This window comes from Podarcis filfolensis (assembly GCF_964270895.1).
Source record: "Podarcis filfolensis genome assembly, chromosome: 3".
In the NCBI taxonomy this organism is placed as follows: domain Eukaryota; kingdom Metazoa; phylum Chordata; class Lepidosauria; order Squamata; family Lacertidae; genus Podarcis; species Podarcis filfolensis.
This window is the reverse complement of record NC_139606.1, coordinates 42144551-42160838: the sequence shown is the minus strand read 5'-3', so window position 1 is coordinate 42160838 and position 16288 is coordinate 42144551. Positions and strand designations below refer to the sequence as shown.

At 39.2% G+C, this 16288-nt stretch overlaps 2 protein-coding genes across 8 annotated transcripts in view; one reads left to right on the top strand and one right to left on the bottom strand.

Moving 5' to 3' along the window:
• Positions 1–16288, top strand: part of ME1 (malic enzyme 1) — a 113743-nt gene that overhangs the window by 54488 nt on the left and 42967 nt on the right. For both annotated transcript variants that reach the window (XM_083608236.1, XM_083608237.1), the window contains exon 6: positions 2692–2795. In XM_083608236.1, coding sequence (XP_083464362.1) covers positions 2692–2795 — 104 coding nt within the window. The remainder of the gene's footprint in view (positions 1–2691; positions 2796–16288) is intronic.
• The window catches only part of PRSS35 (serine protease 35), a 152821-nt gene that overhangs the window by 96572 nt on the left and 39961 nt on the right, over positions 1–16288 (bottom strand). Inside the window, exon 3 of one of the 6 annotated variants that reach the window (XR_014546817.1) lies at positions 4540–5513. The exons of 4 other annotated variants lie outside the window; for them this stretch is intronic. The gene's annotated coding sequence lies outside the window, so the exon portion shown is untranslated. Of the gene's footprint in view, positions 1–4539; positions 5514–14573; positions 14860–16288 lie in introns of those variants that run through there. One more of the 6 variants, XR_014546818.1, reaches the window with a different exon arrangement.

Below are 16288 nucleotides of genomic sequence, written 5' to 3'. Positions count from 1 at the left end.
TTCTTTCTTTAGAAAAATAGACCACTAGAAAAGCAACATGGGAAGAAAAGGGACTAAAGTTTGTAGTTCCGTAGTAGGAATAGTTGGAACCTGGGGCTGTCTGACCTAATTAGCATTGACACCTTGAGTGTCTTTGTCGCTGCTGCTGCTGCTGCTGCTGCTGCTGCTGCTGCTACTTAGACAGTGCCAAGAACCAGGAACATAAAGAACATTGCTAGGTTAGGTAAATCTGCCCCCGTGAGGTCATGTCAGCTGCTACCAGGTGAAATGCAGCAGCAAACCTCTGGAGTGGGGTGGGATACTTGCTTAGAGAAGATACTTCATTGAAATCCCAACTCATACAGTGGGAATTGTGAATCTAAGTAGTATGAGATAGTGAGGAAACATGAGTATTTGATATTGTTGGCATAGGATTGTATATCAGAGTTCTGTGACCTTGTAAATCCATGATACTGGTTCAGAAGAAGAAGTATATTTTGACAATATTTGGCTCTGGTTGCTACTATCAAGATTCACTGTTCAAACCATCTGTGTGTTTTAGTTTAAAGTGTGCCATATATTTTCAGTTACTCAACTTTAAACGAGAGCAATAGAAAGAGGGCCTTTGTTACAGCTATCCTAAAGTCTTGATTTGAAATAGTAGCTGCTAGTTGGCTGCAGCTTTAGCTCTCTGGCAAGCAAATTTATTAAAGACAATGCATTGGAATACTCAAAAAGGGGGGGGGACACCTTACTCCATACTTTATCCTGTACTGATTACTAGAGCAATAGATACTGTCATGAATACTGAGACTATGAACAGGGACAGAATACAGATTTGTGTCTTCTTAAACTGACTTGCCGTAGTTAAGGCAGAGGTTATTTTTCCTTGTTAAATAGTATAGCCAGATTATTCTCTAGATCACTTTTTGAAAGAGGGACAAGCAAGACTTGTTGCAGACAGCTTATTGCTGATGCAACAGCTCCATGATATACCGTACCTACAGATTTAGCCTGTTAGTTCCACGCTCCTCGTGGGACAGCCTCCTTATCAGTGCTTTTCTACTAGAAAAAAAGGGTTCTGGTAGTCACCATGAAATTATTCAAGTCAGTGCCACACTTTTAACCAGTGCTTTTCTTTTAGAAAAACAAGGTGCTGATCCTGTGTACCCTTGAGTACCCCTAGAATAAAGCACAGCTCCTTGCCCTGCTTGAACAGGAATTCCCCAAGTCTTACTGCATTCTAGCCCTTGCAGTAGCTTCAGAAATGAAGGGCAGATCATTGCATGTTAGCCTGGTACCCAACACGGCAGTTTTGCTAAGTTGTGGAGAAGGTAGGTTGAAGGTTTGCACCTGCACCTTGCTCTCTGCTGCCATGGGAATATTTATTGGTAGCCTGAGAGCAGCACTGATACACAACTTGGCCAGTTGCAGTCTGGATGATGAAAATGACCCCTTGCTATTTTTCTGAAAGGCAGAGTGTATCACTGCAATGGGAAGAGATTGTCGCCAACTTGTTCATGAAGTTGGAAGTGATGTTTGAAATAGCTATAATGAATCCATACTTGCTGATGGTTAGGCTTCAATAACAGTAAAAATGCCAGAACAGAAAATGCATTGGCTTCTTGGAATGTTCTTTGCCTGAACATTAGCTCAGTTTTGACTTTAGCTCAGTTTTGACGTGAGCAGATAAATGCTTGGGTTGTGTTTTTTTTTAATGCTATGGGTACTGCACATATTGGGATCTGTAAATTATAAGGTATGATTTGACATCTGCAACTCAAAGCCAGCCGTTATGCTGAAGAAAGAACATAATATGTACTCTGTAATTGGCATCTTCATTTTTTCCTTCCTCTATCACTATTTGAAAGGCGTTTCTGATCTACAAAATTTGACTTTATAATTTTGTGAATTTAACTTTTACTTCATCATCTAAGAATGGCAGAAAATGATCCCACACATTATGCTTTCAGTAATTTTGCCTTTATAGGCTAATAAATATATGTATGTATCTATATTCTAATCTTGTTCATTCTCATGCTACAGGCATATCTACTCTACAAACCTGTATCAGTTTTTTACTTTCCAAACTTCTCACAAAGAACCTTGGGAATTGTAGTTTGATGAGGTGCTGAGAACTCTTATTAGAGATCAGTCTCTCCCCATGATTCTCTGGAAGGATGTGACTATAAACCAGTTAGGCAAAGCAATCCTACTTGGACAGGGGAGGAAGAGTTAAAGGCGGACAATCTGCCCAATCCAAACTTCTGTTTAGTTTGTGCTGGCAGGGCAGAAGGAGAGTGTGGAGGGGCAATTTTCCTTTATTCAAAATCCCCCCTCCATTGGTTGCAGTGCCCAAGGGCTCACCCCAGGGCTGGCATACTTTTCTTCCAGTGCTCTGAAACATCTTCTTTCTACTGTTGTAACATTGATAGCTAAGGAGGGGCAGCCATGGAGGTTTCTGTTGCTGTAAGAAGGAAGCCTTTGTGGATGGTCCTCTTGCTCTTCCCACAGAATTCCTTCTCTATCCATGAAAAAGGAGATCCACAAAATTCTATGACCTCTGGGACAACTTCCCTAGGACCATAGAATTGTGCCCTTAATTTCCAGTTTAGAGATGCCAATACAGTCTTCATTTTTGGATTAGAAACACTCAAATGATAACTTGTCTGATATATTTACCTTATTGGTTTTTATTTTCTTTTTTAACAGGAGTTGCTAAAAGATCCTTTGTATATTGGGTTGAAACATAAACGAATTAGAGGCCAAGCTTATGATGATCTTCTTGACGAATTTATGCAAGCTGTGACTTCCCGGTAACTGATTTTATTTGTGTATTTTACATTGTTGAATGCTTCTGAACTTCATGGTACTCAAGGAGGACTAATTAAGAAGAGATGGCATGTTTTCCTTTTTTGCAATTCTTAAAAACTTTATAAAATGCAGTTCAAGTTCATATGTTTATAATGATGAGCTGCCATAAGTTTACTTGTTCAGAATGACAAAAAGTTGGTAGAGGAAAACATAACTATTCTTACTATGCTATATAAAACTATGCTATATATGCTATGAAGAAAACCAGAATGAGATGAGGCATTCATTTCTGATGAATTCCATTGCCACAGTGCTGTAGAACATAGGGATCTGTCATTATGTGTAATGGCCAGACCCTATGTGCTACACAACCAAATAAGGATCATTTCACATGTTGCCAAGTTCCTGGAAGGCACTATTCTGTAGGGATTTGTGGGCAAACCATACGTAAATCACACGGAGAGATGGTTGTGCATGTGGAGCTTTCCACTGCGTAGAAGCAGGGTGTACCTGCTTTAGGGAATTCATGACTGATGAGAGGTTTGCTCACATGTACACAGATGAATAAATGAATGAATAAATAAATAAATAAACAAATGTTCAATCATTACATGTTGCAGGTTCCCTACAATCTACACAGAAGGCTTGTATAGAGCTTTTAAAAAAACCAAACATATGATGCATACTTAAGTCTATAGGTGAAGGATTGCTGCTCTAGTGCTATAAAACAATCCTGAACAGCACACAGTTTCAGCAGCTGGAATCAATACTAGAGTTGTGCCATACCCTGGCCCAGACATTTCAGGTATTACTTTGCTCCCCATCCTCCACCCCAAGAGAGGCAGTTGTTGTTCTAGCTTCTTTCCGTGGGACGGAGGGAATCAGAAATTTATGTGAGTGATGAGGTTTAGTACTTAAAAACATTACAAGGTGTGCTCTTCCTTGCTAACTTAAAACAAAAAACAAAACAAGAAAAAACAGTCCTTGCCTGGTATTGCAGCCAGCCTTGGTTCCTAGAATATGATTTGATTTATTGATTTATTACCATATTTTTCCTTCTACAAGATGCCCCCATGTATAAGACGCCCCCTATATTGGGGGGCTCCAATTTAAGAAAATGGGGGGAGATGGCCCTCATGTATAAGATGCCCCCAAATTTGGGACATTATTTTTTAGGAAGAAAACATAGACTTATACATGGAAAAATACGGTATATTTCTATGCCGCTTTTCATTTGAATGAATCACAAAGCGGCTTAGAGACAATAAATAACAATAACATAATAGAACATCACAAATACAGCACAAATCATATATGATTTAAATCAGGGAATGCCTGTGGAAGGGCATTACATCATTAACTCCTCATGAGCATTCCTTTTAACTTAATTGTAATAATAATTGTGCTTCTCTCAGGAATTCCACAAGCAGACTTCCTGGCTGCCTATGCTTTGACATCCTCCCATGGATATTCTAGAAAGTGCAGGCAACCAAGGAGGCTTCAGAGTGCCACACAAGGACTGTTTTTTAAAAAGTTAACAAGGAAAAATATACTGTTGATTTGTGTTCATAGACACAAATCTATGTGTCATTTTGCCATTTTGCTAAACTGTTGCCTTCCTCTCACTTTGAGACAGGATTAGTAATTTTCATCCTCAACGTATGATAGTATGCCTTAAGCATTGAGTGATATAGACGAATGCTGCCCATAGCACAAAGGGCATGTTTAGTTAAAAACCAGATGGCTCAATCAAGCATGCTCCATGGAACATAAAAAGTAAAATAAAATTGCTCATGAGTAGAAATCTTATGATCTTTGGCCTGGAATTCTTAGCACATAGTTCATGCTTAACTGAGAGGGTTCAAAAATTTTCAGACAGAAGACCTAAGCTTTACTATGGTTCCACACTGTGGCATTTACTCTGCAGTGGGAAGTAACATAAATTGATCACGGTTTCAGTTTCCAATTTTTAAGTATACGATATCTCATTTATTATATGTATTCTTTCATAAAAGCACAAAAGTATACAATATCTCATTTATTATATCTATTCTTTCATAAAAGGACAAAAATGCAGAGTTACTTTAAGCAGGACTGCATAAAATGTAACTATCATATTTTTAACAAAGTTTCTCTGTTTTACTTCCCTTGAATCAAGGCCAAAGTATACATTATATGCAGCCATGTGTATCTTTTCTCCAGCATTTTCTTCTTTTAAACAGAAAGCCTCCTGGATGAAAAACAGGGGGGTGGTTTGAAGGGGGGGAGTGGGCAAGTGACCAGAAGAAAAAGGGTTAAGAAGCCTCTCCCATTATGTCCCTCCATGGAGAAACTCACAGTCTTAGAGGCTGGTTTCTGGATTCCAACCCCCCCCCCCCCATTATTGTTATTATTAAAGAAAATGTTGTATAAAAATACACGTGGCTGTGTATAACATGTACTTTGTCCTTCAGCTGATATAAGACACACACACACCTACTCTAATACCCTTTTCTTAAATGCGTACTATTCATTGAGACTATATTATAGCTTTAATGTTATTATTCTTTGACACCAGTCAGATCTGAGATTTTTACATCTGTTTAGGTGTTCAAATTTTAGTTGTGCAGACATTCTATGCATATAACATGTGCAAAATCATTTTTCCTAACTTTTATGGGCTCTGATGATCAAAGTGCTGGTTTCCATTCTTTGCAGCGGATCATGTGACATAGGCTTGGCTGCAGATTTAAGTCAAAATAATTAAATTAGTTGATCTAAATGATGCGACTTCTTATGCAAACTCTGTGCTGGTTGAGCTGTACAACCATAGGTACTACTTTACCTATCCTACATAACCCCACAAGCCTCATTTCTACAGCAGAAGGTGCCAGTATCCCTTCTTCATGAACCTTTCAGTGATACCTGGCTTCTAGGCTTGATAGTTTAGTGTTGTTGTTATTTAGTCGTTTAGTTGTGTCCTACTCTTCGTGACCCCATGGACCAGAGCATGCCAGGCACTCTTGCCTTCCACTGCCTCCCGCAGTTTGGTCAGACTGAGATAGCTTAGTACTACTTAGCTAACCAACTCATTTTGGATGTTGCACACTTGATTTCTTGCAGGCCTTTTTTAGTCAACACTATCATTCATTACCTATTCCTAGTTTTAATGCCAATGTTTTGACTTTGGTTAAACCCAAAAGGCACAGGTAAAAATCAAATTTCAAGTGTCAGTTCAAATTCCATGTAAAAGTAATCTTAGGGTATGATCTGTTCACAGGCTCTGAATGGGAGCTTGCAGTGTCTTGAAGGATCCGTAATGTCACAAGATTTAGAATTATCAAAAGTGCAGATCTCTAGGAGAGTTGGATCGTATTTTTTTCTTGTTAGAAGGTTGCTTTTTTAAATAAATAAATAAATAATAAATAAATAAAAATGGTTCCACTGCAGGGGAGTGTTTGAATATTTGATTCTCATTAGATAAACAGGTTATTCACCCTTACTTTGTACCATTCTTCCTCAAAGATAACTGAACTGCTGAAACTTTGCATCTTTCTCCACTGTGCTCTCAAACTGCTGTTTGAATCTCAAGACTATTCTATAGGCACATAATTTAAATAGAAAATGTACAGTTTTTGGAATGGTGGTTTTGTTTAACATTTCATTAGAATTATTACAGGACTTGCCATTAATTTATTCATTTGGCACAGTCTTTTACTTCAGCAAGGGAATGTATTGGCAAAAAGTCAGCTAAACGTGACTCTTACTGGAAATTGTGAAGGAGTGGTTGGGCCGCACAGCACTTTCAAAAGCAATATTTAAATATTATTAAATTCTAGAGTTCTCTGTTTAATCAGATCTTGGGGCCATTCTGTATTCATGGTTACCACAAGTCCCATGGACTGATTTTTATCCAAGGAAATTATCCTGCAAGTTACTCCTTTGATTATAATCACCATGTGGGAAGAGCCAATTCTCTTGCCTACTTGCAAACCTAGCCATCATGAATATGGTGAGACTTCATGAATGGGATGGAATTATTCAATAGTAGACGTGCAAGGTTCTAAAGCAGTTCTAAATAAGTTTGGTTTCTTTTTTATAATATTTTATTGATTTTTTAACATAAATATACAATTTTAATCCAAATTTTCACAAATTCCATACTTTTGGACTTCCTTCAACTTCTCTGACAATCATCCATATTTAACTCTTGCTTACACATTTCTTCTGTTCTCTATTGCCATTAGTTTGGTTTCATATGTACTAGGAGCTGTAAATATACCTCTGTCCATTTCATCTTATACTGATGAAGTTGACTTTTGACTCAGGCTGTAACTACACAGATTACACAGTCAGTCCCATAGGACTGTGTTTTTCCTATTTCAGCAAAGTATTTGCTGTGTGAAATTGGTGTGGTAAAATCACCTCATGACAACAATTTTGCCAGATTAGGTTGGAGGACATTCTGTCCATTCTGTTGTGAGGATGATGCCTTCTGTGGGACTTGATAGCCTTTCTCATGATAGTCCAGGAGAAGAAATTATCATGCCCTTCAGATCCACCCTGCCTATGGCTGTGTTTGATTGTTCCCCCCCCCCTTCTCTCATTAAAATCCCTTTATCTAAGCCCTTTCTAATGATCTGTTAGTGCCCCCCCTACTTGTGTCTCCTTCCATCCTCTGCTGTGTGTTTCTCTGTGTTGGGATATCTGGGTTTTTCTCTCTGTCTCCCTTCCCTCACCACTGTGATTTTTCAATGCATGGCTTTTGTCCCTGTGGATTCAATCTCAGATGGTGCCAGGCAGCAGACTCATGCAGTCTTTCTGTTACCTAGTATTGTCAGTGGTGGCATGAATAACCTGCCCCCCCCCAAATTCCTTGGGTTTCTTCCACACTAAGGGGGAATTTCCCCAAAAAACTCGAGGGAGAAGAAGGTGTCATCTTCTTCCATTATTACACTATATCAGTTTGGGCTGATGATTCAACACAAGTTTCTTCCACACTAAGGGGGAATTTCCCCAAAAAACTCGAGGGAGAAGAAGGTGTCATCCTCTTCCATTATTACACTATATCAGTTTGGGCTGATGATTCAACACAAGTAGTGCCGCCTGTGACAAAAATGTATGACATTTGTTTTTCATTGCAGCAGCTGTAATATGTCACATTATTATTTCTGACTCTCAGGACTAGGTTTTTCATTTGTGCTCCCTGCTTCTCTCAAAATTATTTGCTGTGCTAGTCTTTATGCATCCTTTAGCAACCAAGCAAGACATTTATCATAAATGAATGACAAGGAACATACATGGCAATTTAGAAAATGGCTAGCACAGCAAAAAATATATACACAGAACATCCCCAAGCTGTATATTATGGGATGAACAAGCCAAGCAGTTGTGCAATATTTTGTCTTTGACAAATGTAGCTGCATAGTGTGCTTTCCAGCTAGAGTTTTTTTTTTAAAAAAGTGCAAGCAGATAAGTAGCCATTGACATGTCTAAATAACTGGCACATTTACACTTAGAGAGTACTAACACCAGATGACACAGTAATGGGGGTTCATGTGCATTGAATAGTTGTGTGGAACAGGGGTGGGCAGGCTTCAAGTTTATGTTTCAATTTTTTAAAACTAGAACCCCAGGGTTAATGTCCTGGAACCAGGTGCCAAAAGAATGGCTCAGAGGTGTATATTATACCCTCCAAGTGTCCTGTTTTAAGTGGGACATCCCAGATTGACAGAAGCCACCCAGGCTTCTGATCCGAATCTGGGATGTCCCGGATGTCCTGTTTTGGCTCCCATGCTCTGGCTGTGCCAGAGCACGGGACCAAAAGACAGGCATTTATTGGTTCTGTGCTATGGCAAGTATCCATTGGCTCACACCAGAGTGTGGGACCAAAAACAGGAAAAAACTTAGGTTGACCTTGCCACTCTTCCTCCTTCGTGGTGCCAAAGGAGGAGGCTGTGTCCTCCCCTAGGCTGTGCCAGTTGGTGCAGTGTCTCCTGAGGCAATGGAGACTGCAGAGGATGAGGAGGCTAGTGGACAAAGGTAGGAGGGGGGAGGGAGGGGCAAGTGGGTGAGCAATGAGGTCAGCGGGATGGAGATATGGTATGTGTAATAGATTATTTGAATCATTGAATTGTACAGTTGGAAAGGACATTGAGGATCATCTAGTCAAACCCCCTGCAATACAAGAATATGCAGCTGTCCCATATGGGGATCAAGCTTGCAACCTTGGCACCATACATGGTTAGGATGACCTGTGTGCATATTCAGCCCAGAAACCGAGTGTTCAGTTTCACATACAAATTATAGTTTGTCCCCTGTTTTCTTTATTCCAGTGGCTTAATTTAGGGAGAAACAAAGCTCTTTTTCTTGTTGCTGTGATTAAGCAAGTGAGAAGCCCTTTGGTGATATATTGCAAATCACTCAGAGATCTGCTAGTGGGTTTTGACTGATGTTATGCCTGCCCTGGGTGAAGAAGAGGGAATTGGGGGCAGGAGGCTGAAGAAAACTATTACAGGTTCTTGGGAAGATGGAATAAAAGATTGGTTTAAATTAAGTTACCAGGCAGCCTTTGCAGTGATGCAGTCTTTCTTCTAATAGGTCAGATAATTACTTGGCTGAGAAAAGATAGCTTGATTTCTGAACTGCAAGAGTTAATTAATTATTTGACTGATTTATTCCCTAGCTGTGCTTGGCATCTGTAATATTCATGACACTTTTTAGAAAATCCACACATCATTCCCAGCTTCTGCATTTATAATCACTGTGATTTATGCACAACTGTAAAGTAGATTAGATTGGAAACACTGGAAAATGAACTGTAGTCATCATCATGCCTGCTACACTATATATACTTGGGTAACTGACACTTCATTTGACATCCACTCTGAAGCCAGCTCTAAGTTAAGTCTATAAAAGGCCCACATACTGTCTTTAGCGAAGTTTCATAAATAAAGCTTCCTGGTTCCTTAATATGAAGTTGTTTAAATTGAAATAGCACTAAGTTTTTAAGGCTCTAGTCCTGAACATGCTTACTAGGGAGTAAATTCCATTGAACTCAGTAGTTCCATTGAACTTACTTGGAGTAAACATACATAGGAATCCACCAAATACTAGAATTGCGTATGACTGGTGCCCACATAGCACAGTACTGTTAAGAAATTAAGTATGGACCTAGTTTTTGATATGTTAACCATCAGAACTTGAAATCAGAATTTGAGGTGGGTTTGCAAACTCTGGTTAATATGGAACCTAGTTAGCACTGACCATGGTGGAGGTTTAATGCTACACAATGCTGTAGGTAGACTAGTAAATTAAGAGAGAATTCAAAGTACACAGCAAACACAGGAGCACTCAATCCCATATACTGCTCCCAGGAGCTTGCCATTTTAAAATGGGCAGTATAATTCTTGCTTCATTTTTTTTTAATGTTGTCTTTTCTCAGCATTTTCACTAGTGGCTGCTTAATGCTTTGTCTATGTGAAATTATTGTGAGTGAACATGAGAACTGAAAGGTGAAGTGGTTCAGTTATATTTTTATTAAAAGCAAATTTGGGTTAAAGAAAGGTTTGTTCAGACTGGGGGCAGGGGAAGCAAATTTGGGCTCCGTGACACTGATGCAGAGGTCCTATGTTTCTTCCTTCATAATACCAATAGTTCCATTCAGCAGTTAGAACAATATTGGTGCCTATTATTTAACTGATCTTACCAGAGGGAAATTATGGCTTTGTCTCCTACACAGTATAGTGTATCATCCCCTACACGAAAGCAAAGTATTGCGTTAAGTTTTTTAAAAGGAACTTACTGTGGGTTAAACCACAGAGCCTAGGACTTGCCGATCAGAAGGTTGGCAGTTCGAATCCCCGCGACGCGGTGAGCTCCCGTTGCTCGGTCCCTGCTCCTGCCAACCTAGCAGTTCGAAAGCACGTCAAAGTGCAAGTAGATAAATAGGTACTGCTCTGGCGGGAAGGTAAATGGCGTTTCCGTGTGCTGCTCTGGTTTGCCAGAAGTGGCTTAGTTATGCTGGCCACATGACCCGGAAGCTGTACGCCAGCTCCCTCGGCCAATAAAGCGAGATGAAAGCCACAACCCCAGAGTTGGCCACGACTGGACCTAATGGTCAGGGGTCCCTTTACCTTTTTAAGTTAGTATATTTTGGTAATAACAACAGAAATCTCACTTAACTGCCTGTACTTGTTTTATCACTGATGGATAACTTCAACGTTAGTAAAGGTAACTGATCAGCAAGTTAGTTGTTGTTGTTGTTTAGTCGTTTAGTCGTGTCCGACTCTTCGTGACCCCATGGACCAGAGCACGCCAGGCACTTCTGTCTTCCACTGCCTCCCGCAGTTTAGTCAGAAGCAAGTTAGTAGCCTTTCCCTATTGCCAGTTTTATCATACTTTGAGTAGCAACTGGAAAAACGAGTAAATATATATAGGGTTTGATCTATACAGATTTTAATAAGAAAGCAAGTTAAGAAATTAAGAGTAGAGGACATCTGGAAATACTTCGCAAAGCAAATCCATCTGGAAAAGCCAAAATATTCTTTTTAGAAACGAATTGAAGAGTCCTATCCAATTTAAACTGCTTCTTTACATTATAATTGCTGTGTCTGTGATCATAACATTCCTTTTTTTTTGTCTAAGTCAGTTATAATAACTTGCATAAGAAAACTGCCAAAGCTCATTCTTTATTACTTATATTCTGAAAAATAAAGTTGTAATTCCATTATTTTAAAGGCTTAAAAAAAAATTATACAATGCAATTTGTATGAAAGCTACAATTTGAAAAAAGAAAGAGATACCGACAAATTCAGTTGTTTCTTTGGGCTGCTTTCACTCTCAACAACTTCTCTTTAAGTCCTGATGTGGAAAATTTACAAGGATCTCTGCCCACTGCTCATCTTCCACCAACAATAAATTACACCTAGTGACCCAGCACTTGCAACTCCCCTCCCAGAGCATCCCAGTTCATACTTTGAGAAGAACTTAGGCCAGGGGTCACCAGCCTTTTTAGATCCATGGGCACATTTGCGAACTGCAGAAAGGGTCATGGGCACCATATAAACAATGCAATCTAGCACACACTGCAGCCTGTTCTGTTGGCTACAAAACAATGCTTCTTTCAAGCCGAATTTCAGCAGGAGAAGGAAAGCCTGCAAGTGTTAGGGAAGGCCTCTGCAGGTGCAGGTGCGCCTGCAGGCATTGTGTTGGCAACCCCTGACCTCATCACTAACACCAAATTTCACCATATGTACATGGTTGTAAGAGTCCTGAAATAAAAGCATGCATTAAACTCATGCCCTGCCAATTATTACTTTCATCTTCTCTTGCACTTCCAGCTGTATAGAAAATCCATCTTTTTCTTAGTTGTATAGTGAAAATCAATGTTTATGGAGCTGGTCTTGTCCTTTGACATTTGCTGCTTCCAGTAGCCTTTTCATGGCAGTATTTTGTGTTCCCTTTTATTGTTATTTTATTTTTTTATTATATTCCATCTTTTAATACTAGCTAGTTTCTCCAATACAGCATACAATTATTTTAAAATACAAATATGGTCTACTTAGTTAAACTCGTAAACATGCTAGAGAAAGGAGATAGCATGGGAATATATTTAATGAGCAATTAAGGGTTAATGGAATGACAGAATACATGACAAAGTGTGTTCCTATTCTATGAAATTAGTGATGGCATATTTTGTGGTGGTCTTTTGAAGTTAAAGCATAAGAAATTTGCTATCCTACTATATATCCTACTATGGTGGTGCTATAGTCATTTTAGATTGCATTTCTTATATTACTAGTACACTGAATGTTGTTTGTTGTAGCTTTAATGCAGGGGTCAGCAAACTTTTTCAGCAGGAGGCTGGTCCACTGTCCCTCAGACCTTGTGGGGGGCTGGACTATATTTTGGGGAAAAAATTGAATGAATTCCTATGCCCCACAAATAACCCAGAGATGCATTTTAAATAAAAGGACACATTCTACTTATGTAAAAGCACGCTGATTCCCAGACCGTCCATGGGCCAGATTTAGAAGGCGATTGGGCTGGATCCGGCCCCCGAGCCTTAGTTTGCCTACCCATGCTTTAGTGTATTCTATTTAATTATCATGTTCACTGTTTCTTTTCTCCTTGTATTAATATTTTATGTAAGACTGTTTATATGGATGACAAAAAGAAAATGATACATGAATCAAGAAAAAGGTGCTTTCTCCTATATTAAGTAATTTTATAGGGTCAGGCAGGCCTTGATAGCACTGCAGAATGATTATCAGGGTGAGATTGGAAGGAAGGGGACACAGCACTTGCTGACATTGCTATTTTTGCTGTATAAAAAGACTCAAGGATACTTTTTCACTGCAGTGTTTGAAAGTTCCCAACTTATTTTACCGAGCAATACTCCAGTCATCATACTGGTAAAGGGTTAGCATCTTCTGGGCTGAAGCCAAACTGACTACTCAGCATTGGACTTTTTTTTTTAAAGCGCTTGCCAAGAGACCACAGAAGCTGTAAATTATGGATGGAAAATATTTTTAAAGGACAGTATTTGCAGACTAAATTTACCAAGTGCAGCTGGTTTGCTATATTTTCCAAATCAGATTTAAAAATATGATCCAGCTGCTTGCATTTTGCAATTAGCTAACATCCCGACATTATGTCAAAAATCCTAAACTGACTTCCTGGCTTACTAGACGCAGGGGACAGTAGGCATTAGCCTGGAGTCAGTGGTAAGTTGAACTTTACAATATTTTGGGAGGAATTCAACATCTCACAAAGTTGAAGCCCCTTAGCAGTGTACAAGTTGCACTAGCAGAATGGCTTATGCAACAAAAGGGCAGGACCCCTGCATGGTTCTTGTGGTTGCGCAACACATTGCTGTAATTTGGATGCTTCCTGTTGCAGTAAATTTCTGCCAGTGCCAAGTGTTGTGCTGAATTTCATATTGCGCGGCTACCGTTCTCAACTTCAAACTGGTAGTCAGGGAACATTGAATCCGGACCTTTGTACCAGAACACAAATGCATAGGTGCCTTCACATGCTCATTTTTGTTTAGTATACAGATCTCATGAGAAACCAGTTGAGATATCTTGTATTGGAATGCCCATTTCGTATTTTAATTAATGTTCTGTTCTAGCAGGGTAACTATGTCATTCCATTAAGCTACTAAGGGTTTTTATGGCATACCTTGCCAATCTATTTTCACCCAGTGATGCAAGTTGGTCAAATCTTTTACATGGAACTTGAAGCTCAGAAAGCAAAAGGCAATTCATCTTAACATAATACAGAGTCATAATTGTGGGTCTTCCAAGATTCCATTTAGACCAATCACCGCACTGACACAGGGACTTGTTGTGCCTATGTAGAGTAGTACTTCAACTACTAGAATAATACTACCTAGACTTGGTCTGCTTCTAGGGAACCATCTGATCGGAAAGCAAGAAGGACCAAATAAGTTGTGCAATGGCTCAAGCATGTCTGCCATTGTTCCTTTCCTTCTCAGTTCCCTACCAGTTCTGCATAGGATTGATCTTTATTTGAGCTTTCCAAGATCATTCCAGTGGAAAGTGTGCTGCTTAAATACTTGAACACTTGTAATCAAATAATCCAAATGCCAGAAAAAATATAGGCTTTGGTAATATTCTAACTTTGACATTCTACAGAAGTGATAGGCTACAAATTCAGGGCTTTGCCAAAAGAGACAAATAACAAACAAACAAATAACATTTTACTTCATGAAGTTAAATATTTTCCTTTAATTTGGCTCCAGTATTATAATAAATCAGCATAATCTGAAAGCCCAATTCAAGATCAAAGCCTTATTGCGCACTGAATACCTTTTACTGAATACTATTGTGCACTGAATAGTTTTCTTTTTTCATGGTAACCAGTTTATCTTAAGACTGATTAGCTGTATTTTCTTAATGACAACAACACAGAACAGCAAGCATATTTAATCATATATATAAAGTTTCTAATGAACCTTGTAGGTATGAGAAACAGCTTTTCCCAAAATCATGTTGTGATTTCCAAGGGTGAACTTTATTTTGGCTTTCAAATTAATTTTTTTCCATGAGCATTCACCAATGTCTAATGTAAAAGAGAAACATATAAATCAGCCAGTGTGTGTCCTAAATCAACTTTACTTTCAACTTAAATTCTGCAATAGTGACTTTATACATAACCTATAACTTGCCCTTTCATTTGCGAGGTGATATTTGGAAGGGACAAATGGTGGCTTTCACTTAACCTTAGTCAATTAAGTTTGAAACATGATTGCTATTTACATTATAGGCTCAGGAAATGACCAATGAGGGAAGCGGCTTTATTTAATTTGTTTCATTCCATGTCAAGTCTTTGTAATAACTTAGCTAACTCCAATGAGGTTGGAAATATTAAGAGGAGACGAGCAACCGTTCCTACCTACATCTACCTCTGACTGGTGCACAAGCAAGGCTGGATTCCAGATACCTGGTTTTCTGATTGGTACCCAGTTCAAGAACATGCTTCTTCTCATTTTCACCATGTTACGGCATATGTTAAATGTGTTGACCTTAACTGTACCTTAACTGTGTTGACCTTAACTGACCTTAACTTAACTATCCACACTGACATGAACCCAGGTTCCCATCTTTACCAAGGATTAGGGTTAAAAGCGAAGACAGAAGTGCCTGGCGTGCTCTGGTCCATGGGGTCACGAAGAGTCGGACACGACTAAACGACTAAACAACAAGGGTTAAAAGCATACATTTAAAACACATTCAAAGCACATGACTATCCCCACAGAATCCTGGGTACTGTAGTTTTGTAAAGGAGGTGGAAATTGTAGCTCTGTGAGGGGAATACTACAGTCCCCAGGTGTGTTAGGGAGAAAGTCATGTGTTTTAAATGTATGATGTGAATCTACCTGCTGTTTCATTGGGTAATGTGTTATGTGGCTATAAAGGGTACAGATGTAATGCTGGAATGTGGTGAGCCTTATAAGTGAGAGGAGTGGGGAACAGTGGAGGCAGTTTGTGTTCCAGTGTCTACCTCCTATTTTACAAAACTTGATCTCAGTACAGATGCCTTACTTGCCAAGTGGTATAGTTTTCTACCTCTGGTGCGCTAGGTCTTTTCCGTCGATGAAAATGTGGCAACCTTCAACCAATCGAAAAAGTAGCACTAAGTTTCTGTTTCCCAAGAAAATGTTTTTTGTTACATATTCCCTGAGAACCTTCTTGGCCCTTCTGGTTTCTGTTCTGCTGGATTACTTTTGGTTTCTGTTATTGGCCTCCCCCTTGGCCCTCAGAAAGGGTTGGGTTCAGCAGTACCCGCAAGCTGCTCACCTGATCACAAAAAGGCACTACAACTCTTTTGTTTATATTATCAGTGTATTTTTAGGGTTTCGAAATCATGTAACATTTGCAGAAGCATAATAATTAGATCAGAATAAGCAGCATAATTCTGAGCTGCCCACTGGCCCAGAAAGGCTTTCCTCCAGGAAAGTGCAGGCACTCTCAATAGAAGTAGTCTCAGA